Genomic DNA, 13230 nt, shown 5'->3' with positions numbered 1-13230 from the left:
AATTTTAGCATAAATGGGTGCTGAAACTTGTCAAATACTTGCTCAGCATCAACTGATTAATATTAAATTATGTGGTTTTTATTTTTTGTTGATATATTAACATATATATATTAACTAACTAATTTACATACATTAAACCATCTGTGCATCCCTGGGATAAATTCCACTTCATCATGATATATAATCCTTGCTAATACATTGTTGAATTTGGTTTACTGGTACATTAAAAGTTTTCACATCAATGCTCGTCAGGTATAATTGATCTGTAGTTTTCTTGTGATTTGTCTGATTTTCATATTAGGGTAATATTGGCATCATGAAATGTATTTGGGAACGTTCTCGGAGTTTTAGAAGTAATTTGAGCAAGATGGACATAGGTTCTTTAACAGTTTGATAAAATTCACTGTAAAGCTGTCTGGCGGCGTCTGTGTTAGACGATTGTGGATTACTGTTTCAGTTCCATGATTGTTACCAATTTATTCAATGCTTCTGTTTCTTTCTGTTTAGAGCTCAGTAGACTATATTGTAGAAATGTGTTCCTTTCTTCAAATTCTTGAAGTTATCAGTGTACAGCTGTTCTTAGTACTTTTTTTAAAGATTTATTTATGCATACAAGAGCTGGGGTACAGGCCAGAGATGCAGGGAGTAAAAGGATTCACTGGAGACAGAGCGGGGAACAGAACAGGCAGATTGACTGAAATACACTGCTGAGGGGAGCAGCGGACGAGACAGGAGAGGTCTGCTGCGCCACGTGAGTTTCTCTCGGGTGGGCTGCGGACTGCTTCATAGTGTGGTGCTTAACCCCTTGCGCCACCAGGGAGGCCCTGTTCTTAGTAATTTCTAATATGATTTGTCTTCATAATTTTGCTGACAATTGGCTTGAGAATGTTCCACGTGCACTTAAAAAAAAGTATATGCAGCAGACTTTGGGTGAAGTGTTCTGTAGATGTCTGTTAAGACTATTTGGTCTAGCTCCTCATTTGACTATTCTTTTTTAAAAAATTTATTTTATGTATTTTTTACATTTTTCATTTTTGCCTTGGTTATAGCCCGCATAAAATTCCCACCACCCTTGTTTTGATCCTACTCCCTTCTCTCCCCCCTGTAGTGTGTCTCTGGTTTATAGTTGCTTGTTGATTTTGGTTTTTACTTTATTATAATTAGTCTTTTTCCTGGTCCCTTATTTAGATTTTCTAAATTCCTGCTATGAGTGAGACCATCTGGTATTTTTCTTTTTCTTTCTGCCTTATTTCGTTGAGCATGATCCCTTCCAGCGCCATCCATGTTGCTGCGAATGGCATGAGTTTATCTTTTTTGATTGCTGAGTGATATTCCATTGTGTATATGTACCACATCTCTTGATCGAGTCATCTATTTGGGGGCATTTGGGTGGTTTCCCTAGCTTACCTATTAAAGTGTTTTGTTACAATAAACATAGGGGTGCAAGTGCCCTTTTGAATTAATGTTTTTGTGTCATTTGGGTAAATACCTAGGAGTGGAATTGCTGGGTCATATGGAAGCTCCATTTTTACCAGATTGAGGAACCTCCACACAGCTCTCCATAGTGGTTGGACCAGTTTGCACTCCCACCAGCAGTGCAGGAGAGTTCCTTTTTCTCCACACCCTCGCCAACATTTGTTGTTGCCAATTTTTTTAATATGTGCCATTCTCACTGGTGTAAGATGGTATCTCCTTGCAGTTTTGATTTGCATTTCCCTGATGACAAGTGATGTTGAATATTTGTTCATATGCCTGTTGGCCATTTGCATTTCTTCTTTGGAGAAGTTTCTTTTTAGCTCTTCTGCCCATCTTTTGACTGGGTTATTTACTTTGTTTTTGTTGAGTTTCATCAGCTCTTTGCAGATTTTTGTGATCAGTCCTTTATCATTAGTGTTGGGTGCAAAAATGTTCTCCCAGTTGGTGGGGTTTCTCTTTGTTTTTGTTATTGTCTCTTTTGCTGTGCAGAAGCTCTTTAATTTGATGTAGTCCCAGCTGTTTATCTTTGCCTTCACTATCACTGCTTTGGGTGATGTGTTTAAGACTATTATTTCCCATTGTTTCTCTGTAGCTGATCTATCCATAGTTAAAGATGGAGTATTGAAAATCCTCATTGTGCTACTGTCAATATCATCCTCTAGTTATAATAATTGATGTATTTATCTTAATGGCCCGTAATTTGGTGCACATTTGTTATATTTTACTGTATTGGGCCTTTAATTGTAATGTCCCTATCTCTTACTACCTTTTTCAAATTGGAAATCTATTTCATCTGATATGAATAATGGTATTCCTGACAGTTTCTGATTGGCATTTGCTTGTAGTATTGTTTTCCAGTCCTAAACTCTTAAGTCTATGTTTGACTTTGGTGAGGCGCGCATCCTGTGAACAGCACAAGGTTGGACTTTGTTTTGAAATCCATTCAGCCACTTTATAACTTTTAATGGATGGATTCAAGCCACTTATAATGAAGGTGATTATTGAGAAAAGAGCTTATTTTGCTATTTGTGTTTTTGGTTTTATTTTTTAGTTTCTTTCAATTTCTTGACATCTTTTATGCTTATTTCTGGTTATGTTTTTGTTCTTATGTGTTCTATTGATTTTGCTTGAAGATTATTCTGAGATTACTGTATGATGGTTTGTTCTTGTGTCCTGTTAAATAACTTGATTTCAAACTCATTCTGATATGCCACAATTTTACTTGTGTATTTGCCTTTTTTTAAAAGATTTATTTATTTATGCATACAAGAATTTATTTATGCATACAGGCCAGAGGTGCAGGAGGTGAGAGGATTCACCAGAGACAGAGTGGGGAACAGAACAGGCAGATTGACTGAAATACACTGCTGAGGGGAGCAGTGGGTGAGACTGGAGAGGTCTGCTGCGCCTAGTGGGTTTCTCTCTGGCCAGGGATCAAACTGGTGCTACATTGGCTGGCGATAGCTTCATAGCACTGTCTTTAACCCCTGTGCCACCAGGGAGGCCCTAGTTTTTGTTTTTTAGTGAATCTCCTTACACTACCTCTGTCTTGAATGATACATGGGCAGGATAAAGTATTCTAAGTTGGAAATCTTTTAAGTATTTTAAATATTCCCTTCAGGTTTATGAAGTTTCCACTGAAAAGTCTGCAGAGAGTCTAATACGTATCCCCTTGTAGTGTTCATCTTCATCTTCATGCAGTCTCATAGTCTCAGCCTTTATGGTCTTCCCATTTTTCATCATACATTGAGTTTCTCAACTTGACAAGCATGGTTATTACTGTTACCTTCAACGTCTCACCAGGCATATTCTGCAGTTCTGTTGAACTGAGATTGATCTCTGGATTTTTGTTGTAGTTTTTGGTTCCAGTTTCTATATGTCTGTCTTCATTTTTAGTTATTGTGGGTTGTAATAGGGAGTTTCCTTTTCTTATCTTGATAAATTGGCTTTATAGCTAATAGAACCTAGCATCTAACAGAAGCTGGGGATAATCCTAGGTTTCTTATCTAGGACTTATTATTGATTTTATTATTTATTATTTCTTAGACTTTTTAGTCTTCCTACAGTGCTGCAGTACCTGAATTGTGTGGTGGGGATCCACAATGGTCTCCTCTCTTAGCTCAACTCTTTGGTAAAATGTCTAATATAGCCTTTTGCCAGCCTCAATCTCTAGGCTGAGGACTGGACTGCAGATGCAATGCTGAGTGAGGACTATAGTTGAGACAGGGCCACAAGCTGAAAATTGTTTTCTTCGCTTTTTAAATAAGGAGCTTTACCCCAGAATCCTAGCACCTGTTAAGATCCAGGTGCTTCAAATTCTGATTAATGTGAGCATTCATTTTTTGTGGTTTTGGTCCTGGATAGGGGTGTGGAATAAGGTAGATGTTTTGTATATCACAACCACAGTCTGCAACTAATATCCTTTCAAAAAAAAAAAAAAAAAGATTTATTTATGCATACAAGAACTGGGGTGTAAGCCAGAAGTGCAGGAGGGGGATGTGAGAGGACTCACCAGAGACAGAGTGGGGAGCAGAACAGGCAGACCGACTGAAATACACTGCTGAGGGGAGCAGCAGGCAAGGCAGGAGAGGTCTTCTGCGCCATGTGGGTTATCTCCCTTGCTGGCCAGGGATCAAAGTCATGCTGCAGTTGCTGGCAATAATTTGATAGTGCTGTCTCTAACCCCTGCGCCACTAGGGAGGCCCTAATATCCTCTTCTTGAAGAGTGCCATCATTTACAAATGATCTATTCTGGCTCTAATCTGCCTGAGGCCATAGGAAGACAATTTGGGCTTCTAGTGAGAGTGGCTAGCTCTGGTCCACAAGACGACTGCTCCAGAACGCAGGTGGTCTGGCAGGCACGAGACAACGTGAGGTTATGTGCTGAGTTGTCTGGCCCTGCCTCCACCTCCACTTGTGCTGAGCCACCTCTAAGAGACCAGGGGTGCAAGTTCTGCCTGACTGCTTAGACTAGGATTGCAAACTCTTGTATACTTGATCATTTCCAAGGGATTAATGAATTTTCTCACAAGTCCTCCTCTCTGCTAATAGACCCTTGATTGCATCCTGGCTTGGCTTGGCTCTGCCTGGTGACTCTTTAATTTAATCTTATGTTTGGGTATGTTCTCTCTATACCTACTTTGTTGAGTTTCTATTATATATGAATGTTGGCTTTTTTCAAATTCATTTTTGCATCTGTTGAGATGATCATCATGAGTTTTACCCTTAATTTTGTTATATTGCATCGTTAATGTTGAAGCCATCCATTGCATCCCTATAATGAATCCTACTTGATTGTGGCATATGATCCTTTAATGTATTGCTGAATTAGGTTTAGCTAATATTTTATTGAGAATTTTCTGTTAGTAATAGTGGCCTTTCCGTGTGTGTGTGTGCGTGTGCGTCTCTCTCTCTCTCTCGTCCGGTCTGGTAAGAGTGATGCTGGTTTTGGAAAATTGGTTTGGAACTGTACCCTCTTCACCAATTTTTTGGAAAAGCTTAAGAAATAAACCTCTAAGTGTTTGGTAGAATTCCCAGTGAATCCATCTGGTCCTGGACTTTTATTTTGGGGGAAGTTTTGATTTCTGATTCAATCTTCTTACTGGTAATTGGTCTCTTTGGATTTTGTTTCTTCCTAATTCAGTCCTGCAAGATTAGATGATTCTAACAATTTATCCATTTCTTCTAAGTTGTCCAATTTTTTGGTTGGTGTGTAATTAATTGTTCATAGTGGTTTCTCAAACTATTTCTGTTGAATTATTCTATTTCATTTCTGATTTCCCTTTCAGTTACTATTTTATCTTTGTTCTTTTTTTTTTTTTTTGGTAAGTCTAGCTAATGCACTGTCAATTTTGTTTCAAAATACCAACCCTTTCATTCACTTTTCCTATTGTCATAGTCTCTATTCCAGATCTTTATTATTTCCTTCTGTTAACATGTTGCTTTTGTTGTAGTTCCTTCACATGCAGTGTTCCAGTGGTTGAAATTTTTCTTGTCTCAAGGTCACCCTGTATCACTATGAGCTTCCCTCTTAGAGCCACTTTTGCTGGTATGCCAAATTTCTACTTTGTCAAATTTCTACTATTCAGCTATTCTCAGATCTTTCAGAGAAAATTATTCCACACACAATGTGTATGTGTTATGTCTGCGTTAACCATCTTGAACTGCTTTTCCTAAGACTTTCCTTTAAAGTCCAACCTAAAGTCTGAATGATAAAGATCTATTTACATTTCTTCCATTGGTTGACCCAGTAGTTAAAGATTTATTTATACAAGAACCGGGGAACAGGCCAGAGGTGCGGGAGGGTGAGAGGATTCACCAGAGACAGAGCAGGGAACAGAACAGGCAGACTGACAAAACACACTGCTGAGGGGGAGCAGCGGGCGAGACAGGAGAGGTCTGCTGCGCCATGTGGGATTCTCACCAGTCGGCCGGGATAGAACCCATGCTGCAGAGGCTGCGGACAGCTTCACAGTGTGGCGCTCAACCGCATGCGCCGCCAGAGAGGCCCAAGATATTTATTTTTTTACAGCTTTCTCCATATATGATTTCTAGTTTCATTCGATTGTGGTGAGAAAAATGTTTGACATTTCAGTCTTAAATTTATTGAGACTTGTTTTGTAGCCTAACGTGGTCTCCAGGTCAATCCTGGAAAATGTGCCGCATGCTCTTGAAGAATGTGAATACATTTAGAAGGAATATTTTGTATACATCTAATATCTCCTTCTGGTTTAATGTGTTAATGCTGATGTTTCCTTATTTTCTGTCTGGATGATCTGTCCATAGATAGAAGTAGGGTATTAAAGTTTCTTATTGTTTTTTTTTTAAATATATATTTTTAATTTTTGCATAGAGCAACTGGGGTCTAGGCCAGAGGTGATGGGGGACGGGAGATGAGAGGATTCACCAACAGAATTGGAACAGAACTCTGGTGGGCTTACTGAAATACACTGCTGAGGGGAGCAGCTGGCGAGATAGGAGAGGTCTGCTGCGCTGTATGTGGTTTAGCTCCCTGGCCAGGGATCAAACTCAGGCGATTGGTTGTGGTGATAGTGCTGGGATGTAACCCCTAGGTCACCAGGGAGGCCCTGTTTTTTTGTTTTTGTATTTTTTTTTTAAGTTTTCATGTATTTATCCAATAAGAGATGTCTTCCAGAATTTAAAAATAGGTTGGATGCCATTAGTCTTTGTGAATAATGCAAGTAGCACTTTAAAAACATCTTCACGGTATTGTAGCACTGTTTTATTTATTTATTTATTTTAAAAGATTCATTTATTTATTTATACAAGCACTGGGTACAGTCAGAAGCGCGGGAGGGTGAGAGAATTCACCAGAGCCAGAGCGGGGAGCAGAGCAGGCAGAAGGACCAAAGCACACTGCTGAGGGGAGCAGCGGGCGGCAGGAGAGGTCTGCGCGCCATGTGGGACCCTCCTCTGGTGGCTAGGGAGCAGCCGGGGATCGAACTGGCGCTGCAGAGGCTGTGGGCAGCTTCGCAACCCAGCGCTCAACCACTGCGCCATCAGGGGAGGCCCAGTAGCACTGTTTTATTAAAAGTGAATCCTGGGCCTCCCCGGTTGCGCAGCGGTTGAGCGCTGGGTTGTGAAGCTGCCCGCAGCCTCTGCAGCTCTGGTTCGATCCCCGGCTGCTCCCCGGCCACCGGAGGAGGGTCCCACATGGCGCGCAGACCTCTCCTGCCGCCCGCTGCTCCCCTCAGCAGTGTACTTCGGTCCTTCTGCCTGCTCTGCTCCCCGCTCTGGCTCTGGTGAATTCTCTCACCCTCCCGCGCTTCTGATTATACCTAGTGCTTGCATAAATAAATAATAAATAAATAAATCTTAAAAAAAAAAAAAGTGAATCCTTATTCATATTTCCAAACTATAAATGATGGAGAAATGATTTATCAACACATTGGAGATCATATATATTACATACATAAAATCCCCTATGTCTTATTACCTATGTACAGTCAATGTATGTATTTAAACAAAGTGAATTCTTATTAAGCAAACATTTTTACATATTATACCTTCTCTAGCTTTTTGTGCCTCTATCTTTTGCTTAACTTTCAGCAATTCAGCCTGGATAGTCTTATCTTCTGGTACTATCTCCTGAGCTTTCTTAAGGACAGCCAGTACTTGATTGTATTTTAATCGTTGTCATACTTGAGCCTATGATACTTTGGTATATGATAGTCTTTTCCAAGAATCTCCAAACAACTGTCTTGCTCTCTGCCAACTTGACATCTTCAGTTAAAAAGCACCAAGATTTTGATGCACAGTCTTGTGCATCACCAACAATAACTGAAGTCTTTGATTTAAGGTCTTGTTTTGTCTGATTTTTGTCTGGCTTGTCTGATGCAGTTTTGGATAAATTATCTGCCAACAATTCTAAGGCAATCTGACCAACTCACTCCCCTCCCGTGTCGATATTAAAGATTCAGGGATTACTGGGGTTGGTGGGGTGATCCTGGGGGAACAGGCAGACATGCTGATTTGCAGATGTGTTTTGAAGTAGGCTCAGAGCACCTCCTGGCTGCTAAGCACTGCAACCTGGGATGCTTCTCCTGTATTATTTTATTGCTGTCAATTTTCTCCCTTTAGGTTTAATATTTGCTTTATATATTGAGGTGCTCCTGTTGGGTACATAAGTATCTGTTAGAGCTTCTTGTTGGATGGACCCATCTTTCAATTCCTACTATCTTCCCCCTTTACTGAGGTAACATTGATTTAGAACACTGTACATGACTTGGATAGGATCACATCCTTCAATTGCATACTACCCCACATCCTTTCCCCCCTTTTCTTGCAATCTTTGCTTTAAAGTACTGTTTTGTCTATAGTAAGTATGGCTTTACAAGTTTTATGTTTCCATTTGCAGGAAATATTTTCCATCCCTTCATTTTTATTCTGTTTCTGTCAGAAGTGGGTCTCTTACGGCAGCATATACATGAGACACCCTCCTCTGCCACATTCAACCACTCTGCCCTCTAAATGGAGAATTTAGTTCATTTACATTTAAGGTGATTATTGATGTTATTTATTGCCATTTTGTTGTTTTCTGGCTTTTTGGTAATGTCTCTGTGTTCCTTTCTCTTCCTCTTCTCATTTTCTTTTTTTGATAGTCTCTTCCTCAGGTTTGATAACTTTGTTATGTTTAGATCCTTTATCATTTTGTTTTGTTTCTGCTATCGTTTTTGCTTTGTAGTTACCGTATAGCTCACACGTAGTATCATACGTATACAACATTTTAAGTCGGTAGCAACTTAATTTTGAAATCACTCTAAAACTCTCCTAAGAATAGCTTCAAGAATTGGGGTCCTAATGGAATATATAATCTCCTTTCTGGATGGTACTGGTAGGCTATCACAGGCCAAAGAAAACACATTTGTCCCTCACTCCCAGTCTACATTCTGAGAGCTGCTGCAGCCATGGTATACCATGAGGGTGGGGTACATGGGGAGTCAACTAACTCTAGTAAGGTAAGGTAAGTCCTTAAATGCCACTCTCTGGCTCTCGCTATAGTAAGGGTCAGTGTAAATGCAAAAATGACACCTCCCAGTGCCTCTGTCCCACAAGAGTTGCAATAGATCCTTGTCCTGGCAGGTGTTTTAAGATTAGGTCACGGGCTTCCTTATGTATCACTTAGGTGCTTTTTTGTGTGTTAGGTCTTAGGGTAAGTCTGCACTCTTGCTCTTAAAAACACAGACTATTTTCCAGCACCTTTGGGTCTCCTGGTCCACAAGTCCCTTTGATTTTCAAAGATATTCTGAGGGGCTGTTTTTCCAGTGCAAGTTCCAGGGACTGGGGAACTTTGCAAATTCCCTCTTAGTGTAAGTCTCTATGTCAGGAGTGGGGTTTTGTGGCAAGCTATCTCTACCTCTTCTACCCATTTTTTGTGTTGCCTTTTTGTCACTTTTATGATCTTTTTGTTATGGAGTTGTTCAGCTATTCTCAGATCTTTCAGAGAAAATTGTTCCACACACAATGTGTATGTGGTATGTCTATGTTAACCATCTTGAACTGTTTTTTCTAGGACTCTTTAAAGGCCAACCATAATTCTGAATGATAAATAACAAACGTAGAACTGGACTTTTAAGAAATCTACGCTGTGACTCTAGTAAATTTCAGATTATTTCCATATAATTCAACTAGTAATTTGGAATTATTTCAGTCATCTTTTGTGCTTTAATTTGAAAGAAATTTTATTAATTTCAACTTGAGGGTGACATTTTTACTCTTCCATATGTGTACATGTTCCACGCATTCTCTACGACACTACCAGTAGACTTCCCCATTCCCTCTGGTAATCATCAAATTCAAGATTTATTCTCACTGTATTGTGCCTCTGTGTGTTTTTTGGTTGCTTATATTCCTCAGATGAATGGAGCCATCCGGTATCTAACTTTCGATTTAACTTTACATAATCACCTCACATTCCATCCATTTTGTCCCAAAAGCCACTATTTCATTTTTTTTAACCCATTTATCTGTTGAAGGTCACTTAGGTTGGTCATCTTTTGTGCTTTATGTTAACTTGATTTCTCTGATCATTTCCTTTTTCTTCTTGCCTATAAAGTCTTTAGTCTATTTACCCTCAGTTCTTTAGCAATTACCCTTAAAACATTAGCTTTTTTTTAAAGTTAATTATGATCCCTATACTATTCTCTCAAAACAGAAGAATCTTTTAACATTGTAATTCTGATGACCAACTGTTTCTGTTTTCCAGCATTTTGGTTTTAACCTTATATATAACTCCGGAGTATGCATTATTTTTGCTGGCTTCATAGAGCTCATGTTGATTTAGACTTGTTACGGTCTTTACCAATTTTCTTGCTTAGCATTATTTTTTATATATCACTTCTTCCTTCTATATTCAATTTTGTTTTTTCGTGTGGGCCATTTCAGTATGTTCTCAGTGAGGATCTGTTAACCTAAAGTCTCTCCTAGTCTTTGACTGAAAAATTTAGTTCACTTTGATTCTTGAAAATTTAACTAGAAACTAAATTCTATATTAACAAGTTTTTTTCCCCATCATTTGAAAGCTATTTCTGGCTTCTGTGGCTGCTACAGAGTAGTTCTACCATCCAACTATTCTCTCATAGGTTAATGTCTTTACTTTCTGGCTACTTTTAAGATTTTTCTTGATTTTTGTTGTCCTGCAATACTTTTATTCTTGGTTTGTGGCATTTCCTAAGTTTGAAGAATCATATCGTTCATTAATCATCACTTTTAATGTTTCCTATTCCTACATTCTCTATTCTTTCTTTCCAGGCATATACTGAATGTTACTCAATTTTCCATCACTTACACTGCATTCAGAGTAATTTCCCCAGTTTATTACATTCATTCTCTCCAATTCTATGTACTATTTAATCTCTACACTAGATTTTTCAGTAATATGTGTTTTATTTCTGGAAGTTCTATTTCATTATTTTGTTAGCTGCCTTCTCTTAAATCTCTAATAAGTCTGCCTATTTACTGCCTTCTTCTGATTCTTATTTATGGTGACTTGTTCCCCTGGGTGTTTTCATTAGCATTTCATATGTGGGTATCCTGTGCAACACTGATCCAGAAAGTATTTTTTTTTCTTTCTGCCAAGTACTTGAAAAATACTTCGCATATTAAGTTCACAGCTCTTTGTATTAAATCCAGAGGTAGTGTAAATTTGAATTTCAAACTGATGAGAAGGTAGGTCTGTAGTAACAAATTCATGAAAATTCTATTCTCTATACTTAGAACCTATGACAAGCACTAGAGGATGGATTCTTTTTTTTCCTAGTGTAGTCTTTCAGGGTAAATTTCTAAGAATCCTGACAATGTATGTGAATGTCAATCCAACTCAATTGGTAGTGTTCTATAATTGTAACTGCGTGACCTTTATAACCCAAGCACTCTGGTTACAGGAAACAGGAACTGTCCTTACACCCACAGGTCAACCACACATCATATTTCTGTTTAACTTTCTCTATTTTGGCCTCTGGGAATAGCTCACTACACAGCACTTAGTTATATATTTCAGAGGTTACTTACCCTCTGTCATCCAACATTCCTCAGTTTTACAGCAAGGCTTCTTTCAATTTGCCAAACTTGTAGGAATAGTTTCTCTAACATGTAAGGGGCAAGGTGGGGAAGATAAAGGTCTATAGAAACAATAAGTACTTCCTATGTGCTACTTATGTAATATAAGAGAGATATAGCTATTAAGACAAACCAAGTCTTCTTACCCTATTTATATAAGGGGGATTAAAATCTCAGAATGATTAAATAATTAAGGTCACTGTGTGGTATTGGAGCTGAATTCATAGTCAGAACTGACTATTATAACCCATTTTCCCCTCTATACTCAAGGGTTAGCAAATAATCTGTAAAAAGTCAGTGAATATTTTAGGCTTTGCAGGCCATTTGGTCTGTTGTATGTAACCAACTTTACACTAGTGTATGAGCAGCCACTGAAAAACAAACAAATGAGCATGGCTGTGTTCTCATAAAGCTTTATTTAAGGACATGGAAATCTGTATTTCCTATTTTCACATGTCACAAAATACTGATATTTCCCAACCATATAAAAATATAAAATGTATTCTTTCTAAGACTCATCGGCCATGGTTTGTCAACCCATGCTTTAATCACACCACCTTTTGAGAAGTGAGGCTCTCCATGTTGTCGTTTCTTAACCCAGTAAAGGGAAGTTGAAAGACATGGGAAATCAGAATGGAAAAATTCTCTTTTGGACCCTAGGTGATGATAATGTCTCAAATTATGCAGTTGTTTAAATGTCTATTTTGGCCTATCTATAAAATTAAACTATAAGCTCATTTAGGGAGGATGACTGTCTGAATTTACATATTTCTTTAACAGCCTCTGTACAGTAAGTGCTCAATGTATTAATTTGATAGATAGTACTCAGATAGTGCCAAATATCCTATTTTCAAAGATTCTATTAAAAGTGGGCTCAACACAGGAGCAGTTCTAATGAAATGCTAAATACAGTAGGCAGGTTATATGTGTGATTTAACAAAATTATTTCCTTTTAATTTAGTATAAGAATGTTATGGAAAATATTTGGGGTCCTTGCCTTTTCTAATAGCTAGTATGCACGGTCATACATTCTAAGTCTGCTATTCCTTCCTCTCCTAGAACCACTTTGGTGATCTGGATGGTGGCCACTACACTGCTTTCTGCAAGAACTCTGTCACCCAGGCCTGGTATAGCTTTGATGACACACGAGTCAGTGAGATTCCAGATACTTCAGTTCAAACTACTACAGCCTATCTCCTGTTTTATAGCTGCCAGCCCTTTTCTATACCTATCCAAAAATGCAAGAGCTAGAAACATGGTTTCTGAAATTTGCAAAACAAGCAATCAGAAACTAGTACTTCGATTTTGCTTAGTCATTAAACTCTTGCTTGCTTCAGTGACATTTGTTTTCTTGCATAATAGGCAAACTTTTGAAAGATAAGTTAAATATCTTAATTGTGTAACTTTTGTTCAAGTGGCTCTAATTGATCAGATAATGTAGTCAAGAAGCTCTAAGTATCTTAGACTAATGCAGAACAAGAAAAGCTGTCAACTCTGATTCAAATCCCATTCTTTTGTCTTCTGAGATTGTTTTTTAGGATCCTATGTTATTGACCTAATTTTTAGCCACGGAGTCCTAAGGTAAATAAACCTTAAGTTGCTCTATCTCTTAATACATCGATCTGTAAAGAGATGATTCATAATGCACTTCACTTTGCAATCATGCTTGACTCCTAT

The 13230-nt window shown here is 38.4% G+C and overlaps 1 protein-coding gene across 2 annotated transcripts in view; it reads left to right on the top strand.

The window, feature by feature from the left end:
* USP50 (ubiquitin specific peptidase 50) overlaps positions 1-13230 on the top strand; it is a 63779-nt gene that overhangs the window by 25729 nt on the left and 24820 nt on the right. Inside the window, exon 7 of one of the 2 annotated variants that reach the window (XR_008554203.1) lies at positions 12613-13134. Coding sequence is in view for 1 of the 2 variants with exons in the window: in XM_037502471.2 (XP_037358368.1) it covers positions 12613-12804 (192 nt within the window). In the remaining variant the exon portion in view is untranslated. Of the gene's footprint in view, positions 1-12612; positions 13153-13230 lie in introns of those variants that run through there. The other variant, XM_037502471.2, reaches the window with a different exon arrangement.

This window comes from Talpa occidentalis, unplaced genomic scaffold (assembly GCF_014898055.3).
Source record: "Talpa occidentalis isolate TD23 unplaced genomic scaffold, MPIMG_talOcc4v2.1 talOcc4.11, whole genome shotgun sequence".
Lineage (NCBI taxonomy): Eukaryota > Metazoa > Chordata > Mammalia > Eulipotyphla > Talpidae > Talpa > Talpa occidentalis.
Note: the sequence above shows the minus strand (reverse complement) of the source record. Positions and strands in the feature narration are given on the sequence as shown.